General features: G+C 43.9%; 7 protein-coding genes across 7 annotated transcripts; 2 read left to right on the top strand and 5 right to left on the bottom strand.

Moving 5' to 3' along the window:
- Nucleotides 1-258: 258 nt before the first annotated feature.
- On the top strand, nucleotides 259-2,622 carry EAF01_006079 (uncharacterized protein; the record flags this gene model as incomplete). The annotated part of the gene is made up of 4 exons (XM_038914333.1): nucleotides 259-718; nucleotides 789-991; nucleotides 1,054-1,463; nucleotides 1,530-2,622. The coding sequence occupies 4 exons, from the start codon at nucleotides 259-261 to the stop codon at nucleotides 2,620-2,622; spliced, it is 2,166 nt and encodes a 721-aa protein (XP_038770782.1).
- A 1,149-nt stretch (nucleotides 2,623-3,771) lies between these two features.
- EAF01_006078 (uncharacterized protein) lies at nucleotides 3,772-6,154 on the bottom strand. The gene is made up of 3 exons (XM_038914332.1): nucleotides 4,776-6,154; nucleotides 4,675-4,708; nucleotides 3,772-4,600 (listed from the first exon to the last, which is right to left on the bottom strand). Exons 1-3 carry the CDS (start codon nucleotides 5,757-5,759, stop codon nucleotides 3,954-3,956), a joined length of 1,665 nt encoding a protein of 554 aa, XP_038770781.1. The 5' UTR covers nucleotides 5,760-6,154; the 3' UTR covers nucleotides 3,772-3,953.
- Nucleotides 6,155-7,376: 1,222 nt separating this feature from the next.
- Nucleotides 7,377-12,621, bottom strand: EAF01_006077 (uncharacterized protein; the record flags this gene model as incomplete). Its single annotated transcript, XM_038914331.1, has 7 exons — nucleotides 7,377-8,796; nucleotides 8,962-10,468; nucleotides 10,526-10,576; nucleotides 10,657-10,860; nucleotides 11,690-12,258; nucleotides 12,335-12,352; nucleotides 12,416-12,621. The coding sequence occupies 7 exons, from the start codon at nucleotides 12,619-12,621 to the stop codon at nucleotides 7,377-7,379; spliced, it is 3,975 nt and encodes a 1,324-aa protein (XP_038770780.1).
- Nucleotides 12,622-12,828: 207 nt separating this feature from the next.
- Nucleotides 12,829-14,637, top strand: EAF01_006076 (uncharacterized protein). Its single transcript, XM_038914330.1, has 2 exons — nucleotides 12,829-13,877; nucleotides 13,944-14,637. The coding sequence occupies exons 1-2, from the start codon at nucleotides 13,129-13,131 to the stop codon at nucleotides 14,497-14,499; spliced, it is 1,305 nt and encodes a 434-aa protein (XP_038770779.1). The 5' UTR covers nucleotides 12,829-13,128; the 3' UTR covers nucleotides 14,500-14,637.
- On the bottom strand, nucleotides 14,638-17,437 carry EAF01_006075 (uncharacterized protein). The gene is made up of 2 exons (XM_038914329.1): nucleotides 15,364-17,437; nucleotides 14,638-15,312 (listed from the first exon to the last, which is right to left on the bottom strand). Exons 1-2 carry the CDS (start codon nucleotides 16,820-16,822, stop codon nucleotides 15,053-15,055), a joined length of 1,719 nt encoding a protein of 572 aa, XP_038770778.1. The 5' UTR covers nucleotides 16,823-17,437; the 3' UTR covers nucleotides 14,638-15,052.
- Nucleotides 17,438-18,261: 824 nt separating this feature from the next.
- Nucleotides 18,262-19,567, bottom strand: EAF01_006074 (uncharacterized protein; the record flags this gene model as incomplete). Its single annotated transcript, XM_038914328.1, has 4 exons — nucleotides 18,262-18,553; nucleotides 18,671-18,737; nucleotides 18,811-19,342; nucleotides 19,427-19,567. 4 exons carry the CDS (start codon nucleotides 19,565-19,567, stop codon nucleotides 18,262-18,264), a joined length of 1,032 nt encoding a protein of 343 aa, XP_038770777.1.
- A 471-nt stretch (nucleotides 19,568-20,038) lies between these two features.
- Nucleotides 20,039-23,155, bottom strand: EAF01_006073 (uncharacterized protein; the record flags this gene model as incomplete). The annotated part of the gene is made up of 1 exon (XM_038914327.1): nucleotides 20,039-23,155. The coding sequence occupies one exon, from the start codon at nucleotides 23,153-23,155 to the stop codon at nucleotides 20,039-20,041; it is 3,117 nt and encodes a 1,038-aa protein (XP_038770776.1).

The raw sequence follows: 23,155 nt of genomic DNA, 5'->3' as shown, positions 1-23,155 counted from the left end.
TACCTACAATTCCCACTATAACGACACCCATACCCCACTTTGAGGGCCTGCTCCACATTCCCTCTTCCGAAACAGAGAGATTCTTTCCGATTTCACGTCAACAACATTCACTCCGACACACAATTATTGGCTTGGTAGTTGGTATCAATCCATCCATATCGTACTTTTGCAGCAAATTCGATCAAGGCGACGGAGACTTAACCGTGGAGAACTCGCTCATGATCCCCGCACAAATTGCGCGGTAATGTTCCGCCGGCAATGCCTCGCCCAAGAGTACATCCCGATAAACGAGCTCGCGCGGCGAGAGCTTGCGTTCCTTGCAAAAGTTCAAAGAAGCGTTGCGATGCAAACCTCCCTTGTTTGTCATGTGTAACGAAAGGTCGTACCGATTCCTGCCGATATCCGCCATCTTCTCCCCTATCCTCTCCCAGTTCACGACGCCAAAGAGTATCGGGGCATTCACTAGATCACGTTACCAGAAATGTGAATTCCCCGACTTTGACTCAATTTCGGCCTGGGCAACCCTCTCCCGAGGAAAGAAACGTCCAGTCTTCACGGCAGACTATTGATACCGCTTCTATCCAGCGTCTTGAGCCATCAGTTGACCCGCTTCTTTCGGGCGAGAACACCAATAGTCGAAACACCACGCGGGCTAGTACTCGTGATTCTTCACCATGTCAACGTTCTACGATGTTGCAGAGCTCCCAAGGCGAACAAGGTTGGCGGCGGCTCCTTTTCTTCAAACTTTTCTTGATGTAAGGGTAAGCTAGAGCTGACACATTTGATAGTTTATGTGGGTAACATTGCTGCTATTTCGTTCCTACACTTTCTTCAAACTACGCTTAAGCGATATATTGGAACTTCCGTTTTTACTGAACGCCGGGAGAGTAATGTGATGTTAGAAGTCGAGATCTCTAGAAACAACAGCCCCTTTGAAGATGATTTAGATCTCGAAGAAAAGCAAAATCTGATTGCTTGCTTTATGAGAGCAGTGGGGCCCCAAGTTCTGTCCTTTCCCGTGGCCACAAGACACTAATTCCACACCTTGCTTAGTCGAATGGTATTCTTCATCTCTTCTCACGAGATGATATTTCTAAATTGTTGGCCATCAAAACCGATGCTGCCAGTTCTTCTCCGAGCTCCCGCTCACAACGAGAAGATCTCGCTTGTCTTTTTCTGATGATAGCAATAGGGGCTCAATCTCGAGGCAAGGATGCGTCCGAAATTCAACTTGCGAAAAGGTATTTTGCTCAAGCCCAGCAAATGGCCTTTCTTGATATGCTGGAGAATCCCTCATTATCTATGGTCAAGTTGTTTTTATTGATGGCAATGTATATGCTCGGGGCATGCCGTAGGAACACAGCTTTTATGTATATCGGCATTGCCTCCAAATCTGCAACTATTCTTGGGTTGCACGTTCCACATCAACATCCTCGAGTACCCCCCGAAGAACGTGCTGCTAGGTAGGCTTATATTTACAACTTTGTGGAAGTCAATCAATATCTTACATTTGCTGATTGAATTGGCAGGCGCCGTATTTGGATGAGCTCCCGCGTTCTTGATTTGCTATGCAGCTCCATTCTTGCACGCCCTAGTAGTATACCATCAATAGAAAGAGACGAATACGAGATAGATAGCTCAAACCCCGAAGATATAGACCATCGAACATTAGCTCTTTATGCAGCCTACGAATCTTCATCTATCATCGAAACCATCGTACACAAGTTTGCCAAATCTAGTCGCGTCGACGTGCAGTCCGCTGATACTTATCTTCAAATGCTGCGAGAATGGAGTGAGGCCCTACCTTCAGCACTTCGCAGTGTACCTGATCCCGCATTTGAAGGCGACTATTGTGAGACTACGATTGGCAATATCCATGTTTCATGCACTTATTACATAGGCATCATAATGGTAACGCGACAATTCCTCATCTCACATGTCATGTTCCAACTACAGAGGAATAGTTCTAGCAAGTCTAAGAGAATAAACGAGGTACCTCCGATGAGTTCCAGTGAAAGGGAGAAAATCGTTCAATTCTCGGATGCTTGTGTACAATCTGCTCATTTTATGGTAGAGCTATCGTACGAAGCATTTCTCGGTAATGTTCTACTTGACAATATGTGTATCCTTATAGCTTGGCTTTTTTCCGCCGGACTTGTACTCGGCTTCTCCCTCCTCGTAGAAGGCGACGCCCCGACCCATATCCATAGATCCTTCGATCACGCCTGTACTGTGCTTAAAAAGCTTGCCCGGTTAAGTCCCCAAGCAGAACAATACCATGATATCCTTCTTCGATTCAGCACCGCGATTAATCTGTATCGGCAACAACTGCTCAAAGCCCAAAAGGATAGTAACAACGTATACGTTGAGAAGCTAATGACTATCGGGCCATACAATCGAGACTCTCGCGAAGACGAATCTAGTACTGGATTTCAGTCACCATCGCAGCCAGTGCTTACGGATGATCAGATAATTATAGGAGGAATGGGGGCGCAGGGTGATTTAGCAGAGATGTATGCTACTGATTTCTTTGGGATTGATAACGAAATTCAGATGTGCGATGCTCAGATTGGCTACGATACAGGAGTTGCGGCTGATTTGAGGTGGCTGTGCTATGTATAGCAGCCACTAGTCTAATCTTACCTAGGTATTAGAGTTATTAAACATTATATAAAGAATTCATATGATGTATATATTATGTAGAGAATTTACATAGTGTACATATATTATAGAATTCTCTATATAATATACTTTGTTTATATAATATAAACTTTTTATATGATATTGTTACGACGGCATCCAACATACCGCGTCACATGGTCAGGAAGTCACGTGATGGACCTAGAGGATCTAGGGGATCGAAGAATAAACATCTAGATCCATAGGATCCAGAGGATCCAGGCAAGACAGAACTGTAGGTTCTGCAGAGCAGGAAGGTCTATATAAGAGAACAGATTTCATTACAATGTAGAGCTTCGTGCTCAAGAACAATCATTAGTTTCATTACTATAGTTACGAGAATTGCAACCAGTTACAACCTTATTGAATTCCTACTTGAAGTCTAGTCTAAACCACCTCGAGAGATCTCTAGACACTTCTACGTGACCCTAGAGGCAGCTCCCGTAACAGATATAAACTTTTTTATATACTTCTAATAAAGCTTATATTAAACAACAACATTATTTATTTAATTTTTTTTAAATAAATATTGAATATTATTTTAGATTATTAATTAATTGTATTTAAATTAATCTTCCCTATAGTAAAGTAGTAGTATACATGATCTTAAAAAAATGAATCTTATAATTTCAGTATTAATTTAATTATTTATTAAACTAATATATTATTAAAGATTCTTTTGAATTTGAAATCATTTCTAATTTCAGAATCCAATTCTAAAAATGCGTTAAATTACATCATATTTCGAATAAATTTTTATATATACTATATATATCATATAGAAATTTTTTAGTGTTAATATTAGACAAGGTGATAGACTATATAAAATCGTTTACATAGTGTAAATATATTTATACTATACTTACATTATTTGTACCTTATATATCGGTTATGTATAGCACCACTAAGGAAATACCTAAAAGGGAGAGGCAAGAACAGAAGAGAAAGACATAAAGCAAGCGGGACTTGCGAATAGCTGAATTTCCCTCAAATTCGCTAGAAAATCCTCGATTCGAGTTGGAGCATTAACAATACTATCGACACTTTCCAACCTTAATCTCTACTTCATGTCAAAATTGGAACGGAAATGTAATCATATTTTCTTTCTTTAATAATTGTCACGCCCTGCTTTACCAGCATCAATATCACACCGATCATTTCTCACGCCTGCGAACGCTTGCAAATTGAACATGTACATGTACAAGCATGCAAAAGAAAAGTCCTCTAAATGCGAAATAGCTCATCTCATCTTATCACAACACGTCACCATCCTTTCAACTAGGCAGACTTAGCTTCGGCAATTTCAACCTCCCCCCTTTCTCCTTTCCCGGGGCCCCCCAAACCTTCTCCAAGATCACTCTACTTTTCTCCTCCCTTATCGCTCTCTTCTTCCGCATCTGTACCCACAATGTCCCAGGCATCAACAACAAACTAATCAGCACCCATCCAATCAGCACCCCAAAATTCTGTCTCAATGTATTTTTCGTCCCATAAATAATCGCTCGGGCACCCATCATATCATGTCTCAGTGGCCACACGATTCCCCACTTGTAAAAATCGTTAAGCATTTCCGTGGGATAGAACCCGGTTGTCACATTTGAGATGACCCAGAAGACGAAGAAAACAGGTGTGAAAGGCATGCCGAGAATGTTGTTGATATTTTCGATCGTGAGACCGAAGGCCATCATGGAGATCCAGGAGAGCATCCAGTAGAGGGGGTAGCCGGCCGGCCCAAAGTGGAGAGAGAAGGGTATGTGCCACATGCATGAGAGGGTTAGATAGAAGAGGGAGAGGAAGAGAAAGACGATAGGGAGGACGGCTAGGCGATAGATGTAGTAGATGTTCATGGGTATGGTCCCCATGATTGTATCGCTGAGTTTGTCGAACATGAGGACGGAGAGGAAAGAAACGATGATAAGATCTGATTTAGAAGAGTTAGTAAGATTTCTCTTGCTGTTGGATAGTCGGATCAATAAAGTTGTGGTAGATACGTACAGATCGTTCCAATCTCTGTCGCAGCTTCGGCTGTCTACATTCAGGCATATTAGTATTGAAATAAGGGTCAAGATAAAGGGGGAAGCTGAATATCGACGAACCGATGGTATTGCCGGTGCCATATTGAACACCGTAAATCCTGCTGCCACAGGATTTCGAACCTGTCTCTGCAAAGCGTTTATATCCGACCCATCCGTTCCCTGTAGAAAAGCGTTCTGCTTCTGCTTCGAGAATTCCAGTACAAACTCGTTTAAAAAGTCGAGTAACTTCGGATACACTGCTCCTCCAATCACCAGCGCATTCCTAGCTTCCTCGTAGAAAACGTGAATTGCACTATTCGGATCGTACAATTCATCCCCAATCTCATACGCATGATTCATGGCATTCGTAGCATTCTCCATGATTACGATGCCCACCCAGAATTTCTGATCGTGCAAGGATGCGTGAACATTATCCACATTGCCATATATGGACGTTCCATCTTGATTCACGAATCCCAGCGAGCGATTGTAATCTTTGGCTCGTGCCGCTGTCGCCATGTCCTGGAGATAAGTACCGATTTCCGAATGATCAAAATCGATCACTGCAATGGTCAAGACGGGTATATTGTATTGTAATGAATGGTCACCGCCCCAATATATAGACATTGTGCCCATTATCGTAGTGATCAAAAGCACACAAAAGACTACAAACATCTTGATCCATAGTTTCCTGTTCTCTGCAAGGTGCGGTGACAAAGGACCGGGCAATGGGTACTTGATTATGTTCCTGTATTGATTTCGGCCAGCTCCCGTTAGAGATTCCTCATCAGACTGGGGATCCCGACGGCCCCTAATCGAGGACCGAATGGTACTCCCCGGATATCTTCGACCACTAGGTAATACACTGAGAGACCATTCTGTAGGAATAGCCGGCTCATTCTCTCTAACTTTTCTCTTATCGATAGTATCATCCGTTTCATTTCCTAACGCCAATGACTCCTCCGAGATATAAAATGTCGAAAATGGTGGCATCCTTTTGGTTCTGGTAAGGTAAAAAGGTCTCTTAGGATCGAGCCTCGAACGCGGAGGAAGTTGAAAAGGCATCTTGACTTTCAATTTATCCTTCTCCTCCAACTCAGCTCACTCTTTTATCAAAGTCCGGTTCGATTCACAGGCGAAGAGAGTCAGCCTATAACGTATATCCTGCAATCATACTGCAAGTCAACACCCACATGAAAGAATCCAAAGAAGTTGTGTATCTCGAGCTTCAGTAAGAGGGCTTGAACCATGCGGCGATCCTCATCTTTACATACATCACACCCATACCATTCGAAGCAGAAAGATGGAAAGCCAAGTATGCAGGATCTAATATCCTTATCCCGCACCCACATATCAAATATTCCATAAATAGGTAAACGCGACCAGCCGAAGCCTATTTTCATCTTATCGCATGATAAGTATCGTATAGCATCAGAGGATATCAAGCCTCTTGACGCATATCATCTGTACGGCTTATTATGCCATTTCCGCCATTTTTCCGCCTGTGGTGTAACGAATTAACCGGAAGGATTTTTCCGCCCATTAGGTTTCATCACATCCCCGGTGTGCAGAATCGAATCTCAACAAAAAGAAACTCCCATCGAGTATCTTCAACCCAAACTATTTGCGCTGACAACATTTTCAAACGTCAACAATCCCTTTCAGTCTATCTGTTTGATAATCTGCACCCAAGAGTTTCGTAATCATCACTTATTCTCCGACATGCGGAGGTCCGAAATTCGTCAACCTGTCAACGTGCTGACGCTACTTCACACATCAACGTCAGCTTTCACCAGCAACCTTGAAAGGACATTGCTTTCAGCCCCTTCATATCTCATTCGATACACGTGGGAAATGAAGATACTCCTCATAAATTCTCACTGCATTGTTTTTTCCGTCTATGCCGTTTATTCCAATCGAGTATTTTGTTCCTGTCGTGATAACTCACGCAAGAAAAAATGTTACCATTTGTTTTGAAATGTTTTATCTTTCTCTCGGAAGATAACATTCCTCGAGATATTCACATCTTTGTTTCATCGATCTAGAATGTGGAGTTCCGATATCTTCAATAGTACATCCCGAAAATCCACACATCCATACCCCAGTACCCCATTGTATATTTCAACACGTGACAACAACAAGCAGTTTCAGATAAACAATGTTTCATCGGCTCAAAGGTACTCATTGGATAATGGTCTAGACACCTATTCGGGATTTCGGACATAGGCGCAAAGACGGAAGGAGACAAACGGGACGGCTGAAGAAATCTATCTGTGTGGTGAGATCTGTATGCTCGCCGAACTTGATTACTTGTGTATTATCCTTTGATATCGGCGTAGATTTGGTAGACACCACTCTTCTCTGAATTGCCATTGGTACCATGCAGCCATTGTACACCCAACTAGGGATCTAAGTATGCATATTCAGTGTTGAGTTAAAGTCAGCTTGTTATATCTTCAACACAAAGCCTTGACATTAATATACTGGCATTTTAATTCGTATCCCCTTGTTGAGTTATTCTCAAAGTCTTGGAATGTTTCGAGAATAGAATCTTGTTGCACAGCAAAAATAAACACACCATGGATTGTTATCAGGTAATATTCTGGACTAACAAGAAAGGCTATATTTCTAGCTTAAGGAGATTGAAGAACTAAAGAAGAAAATCAAGAGGTAACTCGTGGTCTAAGAACATGAGAGCTCTGGTGGATCCATGGCTTCCACATAAGAGACTGCCGACAATAACGGCAATGCGATCCTCGTAGCTCTCGTTATAAACGGTTGAATCATCGAGTCTTGTGGGAAATCCTCGACATCTTTTCCTTCACCACACTTACAGATCGGGGATACATAAGGCTCGATAGAAAGAGGGGCTTGAGTATCTCGATACGCGCAGGATAAATCATGTTCCCAACCCCGTCGGCATGACTCTACCGCTGCAGGTATAATTTTCTTCCACAAAATGTGCTCGTTACGAGTAACTGTATAGCTTATCAATTGCAATAGTGCGGGAGGGGAAGGTCTTAGACCGAGAACATCGGAAATAACCCAGCCGTCAAACACCAGTGAGCTTGTTTCGCGGCTATGGCGAAGCCCATTCGAGACTAACAGCAAATCGCCAACATTTTCGCTCATAGTGGCCCCTTTGACGAAGACGCCACATAGCTTAGTCTTATCCATGTGTACCATTATTTCAGCCAGCGTACTTTTTAACTGGAGAAGAGCGCCTGGAAAATCATTGGTTGACTCATCCTTGTTGCGAAGCATGTGTTTTTCACGACCGCTATAAACTTGATCGTCTACATCCTCCAACCAATCTGGATTGCTACTATTTACCCATGGAAGAGTAGAGAGATTGATTCGAGGGAGAGCCCAAATTGCCGGCTGATTATATGGAGAAGTGATCACTGGGAAGGGATTATGGTCATAACCGCCAGATTTCAGAGTTGGTGCGAGAGGGACGTTGACTTGAATCCAAAGACTCTTTCTAGCAATCTTCGTTGTCGCTTTGGATCCATCTATCGGGTATGGAAAGATGAGTCGGTGGCTAAATTCCCCAATATTTAGGAGTATAGAGCATGGAGTAATATCCGAAAGTGTAACAAGGGCAGCTTTTTGCAGTGCCTTGGTTTCCTCAGTTCCGTCTACGAAACGGTAAGTTGCCTGTAGTGCAGCGGACTTATTAAGGTTTGTAGCCGCTATAGTGATTCCGCTCTCGGAGTTGTCGGCTTGTTCAACTGAATGTTGCTCAGAGGCAATCTCTGGAGCGGGTTGTAAACGGGACTTAGGAATTCCAGGGGGCACCTTGGAAATAGTCACTCGTTTTTTGTTCTTCCCGGACACCGAAGAGACTACCATCTCTGGTCCCAAATCCATTATGTACCCTGACCCGTTCATATCAATGGTAACGCATAGCCCAATATTCCATTTTTTCCCTTTCACTATGTGAGCAGGTACGGGGAACGTAATGATCAAATCGGAATCACCAGCCCAGCCTTGTGGATCTTCGATGAACTCTCCACACAATTCAGGGTCTGTTTGTGGTTTGAGAGTTCCAAAGAAACAGTCCATGGAAAAGAAAAGATCTTCTTCATTGGTATTGGGCCTGAATATGTAAGCATGAAGTATAGGATGAGGTGTAGAGTCTGGCTGGAGAAATATTTCGAGGTCGCTCCGAGGCACCACCATTGTGACAAAGGAATAATATGCAGTATCATAGCCTCTGGTTCCCGTCACAAACTTGGAGATATCAATGTGCGTAAAGATTTACAAGACTGTTTTAGCCCCGATATGAGAGACTGTATCAGCTGCGATTTTCTTCTGTAGACTTGTGCAGAAGGATATCCAATTAGTTGTGGTATTTTGCTTAATAAGATGCAGGATATTGACAAAACTTAATCGTGAATAACAATTCATCGCTTCACTGCGTAAAGGTCGGACTCCTGGTGCGATGCGGTTTTTAAGGTTTTCAATCGAGAACATCTTCATGTATGTATCGAAGCATAATTGAGAGAGTTCATCTGCATCAACTTCGATTTTGATAGGCTGACTCGATGTGGAACAACAGTGATGGTCTCCAAATGATGGAAATCGCCAGGGTAGACGTGTTCGATAGCGGTGGGAAGAAGTCTGTTGAGTAATGTCCTCGCTATAATTGTTGTATGTAGTATAGCCCATGATTTGGCCGGACGGTGTCAGCCCAAACAACAACGAAGCTAAATTGACATCCATCAAAAGTGCAGCCTTCAAGTTTTGCTTTAAATCAAGAGAAGAGATCCGCAAGCTTTCAGTGTATAGAACAGAGCTGAAAGTTCTAGATAGAAGGGGCACTGTAGAGGGTAGGATATTGAGATGCCCATAGTAATCTACAATATTGGAAGTGTCGATGACCTCGAAAGAAAGAGGTAAAAGTGATGCACCGGGACCATCCAACAACATTGGTTTTGCAGACCATGAATCTGCATAAAGACGGGTAACAACAGATGTGGCTCTTGACCGGCCACGAGATGCTAGCTCATAAGAAAAGGTGACTGCATCTCCCACATAAGCATTGATCAAAACAGAACCTGCGGCCGCGTATTTTGCAAAGGCTTTGCACCATTCCGCAAAGTCTTGTTTTGCGGATGTTGCCAAGGCTTCCATACGTTGCTTTTTGCTTAAGGGATTGTCGAATACCTGTGGAACATGATATGTCGACAAAGGGTCGCTGGTGAATGGAACGATGAAATCCTCGGACATGGCTGATACCATAAAATTTGGATTCAAAACTCCCTTTCCACCAAAGCCAAGAGCCTTGACATCACCTGCGTTTCCAGCAACCACCCCTTTTGTCCAATAGCCCTTGAGTGCATCCCAACATGAGTTTAAGCCTGCAAACCAGTGTACCCCTGCAGAGTAAGTCACACATGCTCCTCCACCGTGAGCGAACTTCTGACGTATCTCTGAGAGGGTGTGCCGTCTAGGTGCCTCATATTTTTGCTGCTCTTCTGGGCTTCTCTGGATAGCATATTTCTCCCAGATCTTTCGAACTCCCTCAAGAGTTTGCAAGCTAACAAAACTAGTGCTAGAATAGGGAGATTCTGCCCATGTCTCTGGCGATTTGGAGAGTGACAAGAGTTTCTCAGCTTGGTCCTGTAAGAGCTTCAAATCCTCTTTGGGAATTTGATAGTGGTAAAACAGATTCCAAATTGCACCAATTCTTGCTCTATCGTGTGGGGATTGAGAGCCGTATGATGCAGCATTATCGATGATGAGAGAGAACAAAATAATATTGCGAGCTAGATAAAGGTCAATACTAACAAAAACCACTAAACTGCAATAGGAGCATAAGTTACCTAAAATAGCTGGGTCGATATCACAACACACAAAATTAAATTTCTCATTACCTATATAAGATAAATGAAAATAGTTAGAAGCGTTTTGATAAATGCAAATGAATGCAGGGTACATCACGACCGTTCTTTACCTGGTTTGTCTTCGCAGAACAACGAATATAAAATACTTCTAGGATCTCCACAGGCAAGAAGAAGTATATCCGTAATCTCTCCATCAGATTTAGGAGCATGGTATTCGAGAAGATTGACCGCTGGTGTGTTTCCAATCGGATAGAAGATATGAGTCTCCTGCGTAGGAACGATTGTAATGTTATGCATTATGGCAGCAAGATCATCTGTATCCAAACATATGATAACCAGCGTTGGTATTGCAACCTCTCAGAATGTGTCAATAAACTGAATTGGTGGCCGACTCAGATGCTCTTGTTCTTGTTGTTGTGTAGATAAACACGCGTTGCTAAGATGCGGTATCAGAATATTTTTCTTGCTAAGCCGTTTGTGGACATTTTCCCTGCTACATGCACGGCACTAAAAAACCTCTCTATAAGGATATCCTTATTCAGAACCCTCTCTAGAAGGATATTCTTAATTTACTGGCAATTCGCTATATCGTCGACAATTACCTTGATACCAAAACCGAACAAAATTAAAGTTCAATTCACCAGTAGCATAACACCCTAAGCATACATGTGTAGGACGATAGATTTACAATTGCTGTCTTGTTCTGGGCACTTTTACCGTGATGCCCTGCGGAATTCCGGTATAAACAAGTAAAAAGAGCGTATCCACAGTAGTCATCTCGACGGCTTGTTTGGTTGCCAAATTTTACAACGAAACCAACGAGTGAGGGTTAGCGAGGACTGGATAGGTTAGAATTCATAGTCAGGTAGATGAAAGGGAAATCATCTCCTCGCTTTGTTGGCTAGATGTTTTTATGTTGTTGATAACCCAGGTAGCTTCAGAATAATTCTATACATTGAAAGCTCTCAAGTATTGCCAACGTTTTAGGTCTTGATTGCTGCAAGACTTTTCAAGCAAATTACTTCTACACTGTGACTTCGACAAAGAAGCGACCTAGCACAAGTTTCTCCCGCTATAGCTACCGCGCTGCGATGACCTTGTACCCACAAACACATCTTTAATAACTCTCTACCGCACCCTTACTATCATCCGGCATATCCATAACCCATCCTTTAGGCCTCTCTCTACCCCTCACAATCATACCATAGACCGCCGTTTCCACCTTCTCCACACAAGTCCTCATAACCTCCATCTTCTTCTCCACATCCCTTCCCAATCCCACATTTCCACACCTAGTCGTATCCAGCTCTTCGAATCTCATTCTAATATCTCTCAAGTCCGCCAGGATCGTCCTCTCCTCTTTGCCCGGCAACTCTCCATCTGTCGCCATTCTCGTAATGGCAAATCTCATCATCTCGCCTACGAGATCAAAAATTCCAAGAACATAGTCATCGCCTGTAAGATTCACAGCTTCTGGCAAAGAAGCTTGAGCAGCATCAAGAGGGACTAATTTTTGTTCAGTCAGGTAGTGGGAAAAGGACACAGCTTCCATGTATTCTTGAATACCCCCTGAGATCTGTCGTTGGTAGCGCCAAGAATTTATGCCCGTGAGATCAGGTGATATACCGACAAAGAGATCATTAATCGTAGCCAGTCTCTCTGAGGTTTCCTTGGCAATCTTTTGAGGAAGAGACTGATGGAGTTTTTGAACTCTGAAAATGTATGTTAACACGATGATTCATGATCTCATATAGGTACTAGGTAGGCGTTTTTGAAATTTGTGCATACCTTTGCAACGCAAAAATTCTAGAAGAAAATTAGCCCAATCCGAGAATTCTCACACGTAGCGCCCCAAGAAAAAGTCCCTACATCTTTTTACTCCCCGCCGTGATATCTCTACCCGCCTTAATAATCCTCTCTCTCCGATCATGATGTTCGTCCAATTCCGCTCTGAACCCCTCAAACATTGGCATGAAAGGACTTATCGGCGCTCCAGTCTTTTCTTCCGATCCTTCAAACTTTCTCTCTGACTTCTCCTTGGAAGTACCATCATGTTGACGTTTAATACTTGGCATATCTTCACTTTGCGTTTTAGATTCCTGCATTATACATCAAGAAGAAGACCTGCACTGGCTGGTGCAGATTTATGAGGCGTGCTGTGGTGGAGTTGGATGGTGAGGTAAGCAAGCAGGGATATTTTGAGTGAGAATAACTTAGATGTGCGAGTAGTTTACTTAGTGGGGTGGGTTTATCATATAAACACGTGCAGACTTCAATATCAAAAAGAAGCTCGAGATTATTTTACCAAAGTCAAATGGAAGTGACCACAGTCGAGGCATTTTGCTAGTTATCATGATTCCAATCATTAAATAGAATCGGTCACTATCCTATCCCCTCAAATCACGCCTTAGATTTGGAAACCTCTCACCAACCTCTCCAAACTTTCCCACACATTAATTCTCCCATCCTGATTTCTCAGTTCAAACTCTTCTCAAAATCACCAAGAGCGAGGATTCAAGCTCCTATTCCTCGAGCTCTAGATGCTCCGCTTGCATCACCAATTCAATCCACCCCATTAAACCATGGCCCCCTCAACCCGCACCCTCTTCACCCTCTCCATCCTCCTCCGCATAATCCTCTTCTTCTACGGTCTCTACCAAGACGCACACTCCCCCCTCAAATACACAGATATAGACTACCAAGTCTTCACCTCCGCATCTCTGTACACCTCTCGCTCACTCTCTCCCTACACACGGGAAACCTACCGGTACACACCTCTTCTCGCCTGGCTCTTACTCCCCACCACATTTTCTCCCCAGCATCTCTGGTTCCACTTTGGCAAGGTTCTATTCGCCGTGTGTGATATACTGGCAGGTTATTTACTCCATGTGATACTAGTTGGTCGGGGAATGGATGTTGGTCGTGCGGGGAAGTATGCGGCGATTTGGTTGTTGAATCCAATGGTTGCGACGATTAGTACGCGGGGGAGTAGCGAGGGAATTTTGGGAGTGCTGGTCATAGGGTTATTGTGGGCGGCGTTGAAAAGAAAGATTGTGTTGGCTGGGATGTTATTGGGATTAGGAGTCCATTTTAAGATTTACCCGGTGGTGTATGGGATTAGTATTGTTTGGTTTTTGGATCGGGAGACGATTACTGGTTCTGGAAGCAGGAGTGTTGGAGGGAAAGGATTGAAGAGGGGAAAAGCGGAGAGGTTGAGTGGAAGTGATGATATTTGGGGTAAGGCTATGAGATTCATGAATCAGGAGAGGGTTACGTTAGTGACGGTTAGTCTGATGACATTTATGGGACTCAATATCCTGATGTATTACATGTAAGCCACTCCGCCCTTCCCCACACTATTCCAACCTCCAAAGCTCTCACTAACAATCCCCCTCAGCTATGGATACCCCTTCCTCCAACACACCTATCTCCACCATGTAACCCGCATCGACCACCGACACAATTTCTCACCCTACAACACCCTCCTCTACCTGCGCTCCGCCTTCCCCTCCCCCTCTCCCCTACCCTTGGAATCTCTAACTTTCATCCCTCAACTTCTCCTCTCCACTGTCATCCTCCCCCTCGCCCTCTCTAAGCACGACTTACCCACCACTATGCTAGCGCAAACTCTCACTTTCGTGACCTTCAACAAAGTAGTCACATCCCAGTACTTCCTCTGGTACACTTGTTTACTCCCTCTCTACCTTTCTACTCCCTCCTGTGGCCTCATCAAATCACCACGCAAGGGGATATTCGCTCTGTTTTTATGGGTTGCCACACAAGCATTTTGGTTACATCAAGCATTCGAGCTTGAATTTTTGGGTTTGAGCACTTTTGTGCCCGGCCTATTTGCGGCAAGCCTCTTATTTTTCGCCACGAATGTCTGGATTCTGGGTGTTATTGTGAAGGATGTTGGTCGGGGAGCGGCTGCTGTTTCTGGGAAAGGGATTTGAGGTTTGGGTCTCGAGGAGGTTAAAAGGGAGGTTGGGGAATGAGAGAAAGACTGTTTACTGGGATGATGCGTATCAATATGTGCGCCAGATAGAGGTGTATATAGAGAGTAGACATATTCCACACATCGGTCTGTACATACATTCTCACATATCCATATCAGAAATGAATTAGCAATGATTCTCATGAATTTACATATGATCTGCTAAGAGTTCTCTATGGATTTAGATAGGAACGTCTCCTTCGCTGTAGTTTGGAAATGTGAACTGAAACCGCTGACTGCATATAAAACACCCTTCCTTTGCTTCCAGAGCCAGAGTCGAGAACGCCTGCCAATGCCAGATGAAAAAAAAAAGTCCTAGCTCCAGTTCCATTCCCAGCCCATTGCCAAAGCCATATCCTCAACCAAATCCTCTGCTCAATAATTGTTTTACAACACCCTTCCCTTGTACTCCGGCGAAAAATATGCTAGCAATGAGACGATGTCCTTCTTTAGCTAAGATTGCCCACCATATGTGCAATGCGAATTTTGTGACATGATACGATATCATTCATTTATGTAATTGTGATACCACCCGAAAGTGCAAGATAATTTGAAACTTTTATCGAGAGTGGTCGAAACTTTGAGAATGTAGTAGGTGTGATGTATTGTCCATCCTTGTTGATAGCCAATTCACCAAGGGTTTCTGTTTTCTCTGTGAATGATGCACTTGGTCGACTGCTCGCCAATGCATCGACGATTGTGGGGCTCCATATTCCCGTGCATTGGTTACTTTTGAGTTCAAAATATGGGTTAAGCGGTGGAATTTGTGACTCTGCAGCACTGTTAATATTATCCAGGCAATAAGAAAGTTGCTCAAACTCACCCAGGTCTATGAATCTGATTCTTAGGTACTCAAGGGCCGCCAGCTTGTTCAATGATCGTACACTCGACAACACCAATGCTTCGAAGGCTGAGATAAATGACATATCACTTATACCAGATCCGTCATTCCATTGCTGATTAGGGCGGCAGCAATTCTTGACAATGAAGTCTATACTCTTCAATTTCGAGGTACGTTCATTTGAAAGTTTGGCCGCTGTATCGAAGAATCCACGACAAATCCTACCGGTATATGCCAAGTGCTCGAGAGTTGGAATCGATTTGGCCAATTCATCGCAGAAATGCGTCTTCTGGGTAACCTTCCTGAAGAAAGCAGGTGATACAGTTTCTCTGCGATAGTCGTTTTCAAGACATAGGTTGAGATGTGTAATATTCTGAGGTATCTGGGGAGCAATTTGTGCGATACAAAGGTATGACTTCGACTTCGGTTTGGCATAAGATCCGTGCCATTCATTGAGGTTTGGTAATGCTGTCGCGATATTCTGGAAATCTTCATTCGTACGTATGATATTCCATTGTCCCTTGCAGACCAGAGTTCGGATAGTACGGATCTTCGGCAACTTTGTTTCATGTGGGCGGAATTGCTGGACTTGAGGGGGTTTCTTTCTCTCCCCACCTTCCAGAGTCAGGATAACGACTTCAGGGAAAGTATTTCGAACGAATTGGAAGATTTCTGATAGGGTGGAGTTGTTATCTGGTGTTTGGTACGTGACAGGATTCGTAGATTCTGCGCCGAGATGTGCGAGTGAGCGAATTAGGGTAGAACGGTCTGGATTGGTTGTGGGTATACGCATAACTCGATCGAAAGGCACCTTCTTCTGTTGAAACACCGGAAACCATATTTCGATGTGCTTTACATAACGACACAAATGTGAATGAGCATAAAACCAATCTAATGACTGCTGAACGGAATCCATGGTTCCCTTGATCTTGAGATGTCTATATAATCTTTCTTGGATGAGACTTCTCCATTGAGTAGAGACAAGCGCCAACTCGGAGACTTCACGACGTCTCGAGTGTCTTAATGCTGTACCCCAGCCCCGAAGCACCTTCGACTTTCCCGGTATAATTCTTGCAGAAGCCGCAGCCCTGAAACCGAACAAGTGATCGAGAATACATTCGTGAATTTCAACAGGAAGGTCGCACAAGGGCGAGCCCGAATCTGGGGCTTGTTGAATCGGCGAAGGTTCTCTCCATTCAAGAAGTTCGGGCTCGATTTGTCGCTCTATAATCTCTCCATCTAAAGACTCCTGTCGCGGAAACGGTGTCGATGCCGGTCTTTCGATGTTTATAATGTCATCGACTTTGGTATGCTCTATCAGAGGTGCTCGCGTGACTGTTGGCGTAGACGGACCCGGAGTGGCTGGGGTTGAAGCAGTCGTCATGATGGGAAACAAATGCTGGCTGAGCTCACTCTCTCGTGGTGGATGATTTGAATACATGTTGATATAGTTCTTGCTACCGCGTCCACTCTTCTACGCGCGATAACCGTGATGAATCATGAACAAAATAAGGTGAAGTCGAAGTGGTGGACGGAAGTGAGATTAAAGACGTATCGTTCTGTGATCAAGACGAGAGTAACCTGTAGGAAAGCGACGCAGACCAGATGGTTTAATGTGGTAGTATTTGGAACAGCTGTAAAATTCGTGAGTATACTTTAACAAGTGGTGGTACGGGATCTTATATGACGATTGGAACGATCGCTGTACGAGTAGGTAGGCAGTGTTGTTTATTGTATCTCGTTGGAGGTTTTGCGCTGGTTGCGTACGACAAATCCTTCGGGGCTGATAAGGTTGCTTCACAATGCATATGTTTGGGAAGGGGATCAGAAAGTAAGAGAGAAAAAGAAAGGAAAGAAGAAAAAGGAAAGGAAAGGAAAGGAAAGGGAAGGAGAGATGAATGTTGAATAGCTGATAATATTTAATTGGGCTCTATGTTATTTGTGGATTGTTGGATATGGGAAAATTGAAAATTGGAATGGGAAATGGTGTGTGGGTGTATGGGTGTATGGGTGTATGTGTGTATGGTGAGTGTTGAGTGGTGAGTGGGTAAAAGTGTCAAGTGGTGGGTGTGTGGTGGGTGTATAAAGAAGAAAGATTAAAAAGAGCGACACTATAATTCCGTATAAATACCTACTAGGTCAGTACTAACTTACTACTAAGCAGTAACTAAAGCAGATTGTCTAGAATTTTTGACTGATCACCAAACCGCAATATTATATACATGGAATGGAATAATAAATCACTATCTAGGTACCTCGTTTGAGCTCAACATCTGTCGAATCCTTTTTTTGATTAACACCGCTGCTAAAGTAGGGGTTTTATGTTGAAAGTACCTACATTTGTTAATACACAAGCACACCTTCTATTTATTAGTAGTAGTATTGTCAACTCTTTCCCTCGATTCTGTAATTACCTAGGTAATTCCTAGGTAATTCCACTCATTATCATAAAAAGTCAAGTCATGAACATTCCATATTACCTTCCTACGTACCTGGATAATCAGTATCAAATTAATTAATATGCTAATAATACCTGAAACGAAACATAAAACATCCCATATCATATTCTCCATTGATTTTCAATAATGATTGACTTATTGCAAAGGAGATTAATTGGTTACCGAACCTGCTATTGAAAGATGGAACACCTCACTGCTTGATCATGGAGATTATCTTCAGAGGTTGGCTGGCTTCATCAGTCTCGTCAGGTGCTGAAGATCTCGTCGTGTGCGGGGTGGTGAGGAAAGTGGTCTTGTGTGAACTCGGAATATATAATTTCAGCTCTTCCACTGTTAAAGAATACCTAGGTAGCATCTGTCCATCTTACATTATATTTTTGACTGATATATCTTTACTACTTTTTCTTGCATGCATGCAAGTTCAGTCAATATCACTATCACTATCACCATCATCGTCGTCATTAGTAGATTGCTCCACCTTCTCTCCCCCCTTCTCACCTTCCGCTTCCCCATTCTTCTCTCTTAAATGTTTCTCGGCAACGTCTTTAGGTAGCTGATCGAAAGGTTTCCCTCCTTCAACACCCGCCTTCAGGTTCCCGTTCTCATCCACATCTTCTTTCAGATAAAGCGTAAACAGAACCACAAATAAGACTTCTCCAGTCTTGCGATTTTTCAATACATATCTGAGCGTGTGTGAGCGCTTTTGCTCTTTCCTAATATCAAAAGAAAAACACGGTTGGCATGACAGATCAAGAGTTCGGCGCAATACATATCATCAAGGAGGTTTGTCGATTGAATGAGAGAGAAGGATGAAAGAAAGAATAACGAACCGAAGACCTTGCCCATCCCAATATTTCATTATTGGCATTGTAAACCCTGGTAATTTGAGAGAGAAATCTACCCATGACGATATACAGTCAGTGTCAATCCGTATGTGGGGATACGATGGATACGTCAACTCTCAACTTACTGTTAAAATCTAGATATGCATTAAAGAAATCACACCCATAAGTTCTCCCCTCTTCCCAATCCCACTCTTTCCTATTTGCCTCCGTCAAGAAGTATTTCTTCCTTGCCGCCTCCCCATCCGGAATTCCACACTCCTCCCGGTGTTCCTCACCCTCCTCATCCCCGCCCTCTTCAAACACCAAACCCGCATTCTCCTCCTCCTCACCATCTGCCTCCCCTCCCTCTCCAACATACAACACATTGAATGAACTAGCTGCTGGTCCATACAAATATGGTTCGTCTGCATAAACATCCCCATCTAACCCTGGATCTACCATCCATTTCACGATCCTGAAAGCTGTATTGAACCCTGGGGGCAGACGATCTCTAATTGGATGATCAAAATCGTTTCCGAAAACCAAATCATCCGCATTGATATCCTTCTTTGGTTTGAATCGAAACCCGATACTATATTGATCTTTATTCTTATCATGCGGGGGCAGAGCAAAGTATGGGGAGGTGGTGGGCGAGGATTTGGGTAGTCCGCGATAATCCTGACGAGGCGGGGTTGGTTAGATTTCAAGATGTTCTATTGATGATTTTGGGGCGCATAACAGAGTGAAGAGAATTTCACTCACTTGGATCCTGACATTCAAATCCACCTCGCAAAGTTCGTTCTCAATTCTAATTGTCTTTGCTTGATTGACCGGTACAATCTGATGTGTGCTGACATCGTACTTTGAACCGGCTGTAACTTGTAAAATGTAATTTTCTGCCATATTTCCTCGAGGATCTCTGCGCAACTTATCTGCGCTATATGTTAAAGGGAAGATTTTCTCGTGATTATTAATTGTAAGGAACTTCCTACATATACCAATATCGTCTCCAATGTTGCAATCTAGAAACTTGGGAGTTTCATTATTATAGGTTACAATCAACATCAAGTAAAATATTTTGCCGTTCGTTGATAGTGGGCTTTGAAAGCGGTGACGTAGTGGCCTAATAAGCTACGGTGCATGTAACATGTGAATTTTGAGATTCACTCAGAACACTAGAAAAATGTAATCTTACATGGTATTTCAGGGAGCAGAGCGAGCATTTCCTTCTGGAATTATTGGTTTGAATACACCCAATAGACTTGCCATGATGAGAGGTCCGTAACAACTTCGAGGTATAAGAGAACGCCAAAAATTAGAGGAATCATTAAATATTGTCATAAATCTTCATAAAGCGTGATAGCTATTTGCATATTAATTGTTTCCGATCCCCAGTCCTACTCTTTGGGACGAAGGTCCGCTCACGCTCGCACTTGTGCCTCTCTCGCGAAGTCTTCTGCCTTCCATCAAACCCCGGAGACCTCTCTTCTGTAATCCAATAACTGCACTAATGTCGCCTCTCCAAATTTCCCCTACACTTTCAACCCTGCCAGATTCTGATGCACTCATGCTTCCACTCAAGTCACTCCCGCTAATATCACTGGCGGCACTACTTGTCGCACTCATACTTTCTTCGTCGTCCTGTCTTCTACCTCCTTGGCCAGTTCCAAGATTACCTACACTGGTATTGATTCGCAAAGATTGCTGCCCATGGTATCCTAATTCGTTATCCAATCCAAGCTGCATTAAGGTCTCGGCCCCATTTGAAAGTCGGTTGAGACTCCAGGGATCTGCTATATCTGACGGTGTTGAAGTAGAGCGACCACCTCCAGCAGCCATTGCACTAGCATTAAAAACTGCTGCAGCGTTCCGACTGTCCAACACACCATGCAATCTCTCTACAACAGCTTCCAGTAGCCCATCTATCTTGTATGGACGTGCTAATTGCAATAGACTACAGAGTATCTGTGGAGTGCAGAGTGTAGAATTGTTTGGTGGAAGAGACGATGTATACAGGAAATGAAGCAGAGCTTGAAGTGTGAGCTGTGTATGGGGTAGGTAAAGTGTCCGCGGTCTAGAATTAGGTGGCAAAGCAGCCGAGTCGGGAGGAAGAGCCAAAGAGGCGGGATCCGTTATGGAAGAGCTATTCAATGTTGATGAAGTAGAGAGATTTGAGGATTGTGCACCGAGACTAGGTGTGATGGTAACGCTGCTATTCCTGCTTTGATTATGTCGAAAGACGCCTTCTGGACGCAGGGTGGCGGTGTCGTTGCCATCTTGCGTTGCGGTGCCCTCGCGAAGTAGTTGAACGAAATATGGCCCCCATCTCCTTGCAACAATGCGAGAGTTGACTGGTATACGCTCGCCACCAACACAAAGAATGTCCATGTCGGCTAACTCTCTAAGAGCCAAGGCACTTTGGCCTAATTCCTCTGCCGCTTTGGAAAGTGTGCGCCCACCCGCATTCCATCCCGCTTTGCTATTGTTATTCAATGAAGGGGTTGCGAAAGGTGAACTGGCCGAGACAAAGCCCGACGTTGGTGCTGCCTTCCGAGGATTGTCATACAAACCAAAAGCCTCAAGTTCGACCATGCAGACGTTCGAAAAATTTATGCGTCTGTGATTATAATCTTCTACAAGACTTCGTTTTCGATTGCCAAGTATAACAAATGTATTCCTTCGATTCCACAAAACACCACGATTCCAACTTCCTTGACTAAAAACACTGCCGCCAGCATCAATGCGACTCCACGTGAGAGTCCGTAAGTCAAGAGCCCACAATGCATACTCCTGTTTTGAGGAGGTGAGATAAGTCCCGCTGACAACGAAATTGGTATCTATAACACCGCCATTTGGAAATCGGAGCCCCGGAGGAGAAAATGACCCGTGCATAGGCTTTTCTGCCAAGGTTCCATCAGAAGCTCTAACTTGTAGCTCTAATTTAACATCCAAAAAGTTATAGTTGGAATATATCAGCATTGATGACCCAGGTTCTCTTGAATCTGGAGTAGTGCCACCATGATCTGGTTTATTAGGTGTAGCCTTGCCTATTTTGGCAGAGACATGACCTGGAAGAGGCGCCACGACACTACGATATGCCCCACAACTTTTTCCAAGCTGTTGAGTACTAGTCCACTTGAGACTACGTAGATTAAAGACGCTAATTTGCTCGATATAGTGATTTGCACTGTCTTGACCACCCACAACAACCATTTCGGCACCGCCAGTACCATCTATGTTCACTCCAATAATACCTTGATTAGGATTTGGCCCTTGAGGATTGTGATGTAAGGCGGAAGAAGGGGCATTCACAGATGCAAATGCTGCTGATGAAGGAAGAACAGTAGCACAGTGAGCATATCTTCCCTGTGGTGTGTCGTTCGTTGGTATAAAACTCCATGTTCTTGATGGCGCATCATATATATAAATGTCAGACATTACAACTACCTCCGGCTGGGAATCCTGCCCACTTTGCGCCGAGGCAGCCATTTGAGCCTGGTTCTGTGGTGGAGCTGGAGACATTCCTCCATAGCACACCAGTTTGGTATCGCCAAGCGCGCATACGCTGTGAAAGTATCTTGGCGGTGGTACATCTCCAAAAGTCTCAACCTTTGTCCAATGTCGTTGTATTAAGTCAAGTTCATATAAGTCGGCTGTTAGCGAAGGGCGTGTTCGTGATAGAATCCGACCGCCAAATACGTAAAGTTTATCGCCCAAAATTGTAGTTGTAGCACCAACCAATGGGTGAGGTTCTTTCCCAGTAGTTCGATGAACATTGCACATAAGCCCTGACAAATGCGTCGACGGTGTTGCTCCAGAAGTACCAGCTCCGCTTGCGACCGAAGGGCGAGGTTGTTGTGCTGGAGATGGTGCTGCCGACGGAGGCCCGTTACTCTTTGGTGTCACAACATTTTCTCGATTCTCCTCTGCCCCTTCACCTCCATCTTGCCTGCCAGGAGTAGCAAGACTACTTTGACTATTGTTCATATCCGTTTTGTATGTACCCGAGACCGACTTGAATCCACCGGTTTGGGGTTGGAAAGCGCTCGTAGAATCCAACGTGCTGGCTCGACTACCGGTCGCAACTGGTCGTGACATACCCTCTAGAGCTTTTGGTGTGTCAGGGGGATCCCCTGTAGTATCTTCGATGATAGGGGATGTAGGTGTCGTGGGCAAGGTTGGGAGAGGCTTTTCGAGATTCGCACCGCTCAACTTCTTTTCATTCTGCGATAGCAAGAATTGGTCGGTACTTGCTGAGCGTGGATAGAGGTCCGGCGTAGAACTTTTGCTTGTTTGAATATTGAAAGGTCGACCACGGCTACCAGAGACAGATCCTAGCTTCTTGAGTCCTCTTCGCACACCCGTAAGAAAAGTGCCGTCAGTCTTCTCTGACTCCCCCCTAAAGTCTAAGCCCTCGTCGTCAGTCGAAGATTCGGAGACGTACAATGACTCTATTGAGTCTTTTGGTCGAAGGGTTAGCGGATCCGACAT

Source organism: Botrytis porri, assembly GCF_014898465.1.
Source record: "Botrytis porri strain MUCL 3234 chromosome Unknown BPOR_007, whole genome shotgun sequence".
Classification (NCBI taxonomy): Eukaryota; Fungi; Ascomycota; class Leotiomycetes; order Helotiales; family Sclerotiniaceae; genus Botrytis; species Botrytis porri.
The sequence above is the reverse complement of the archived record's forward strand: the minus strand, read 5'-3'. Positions and strand labels throughout refer to the sequence as shown.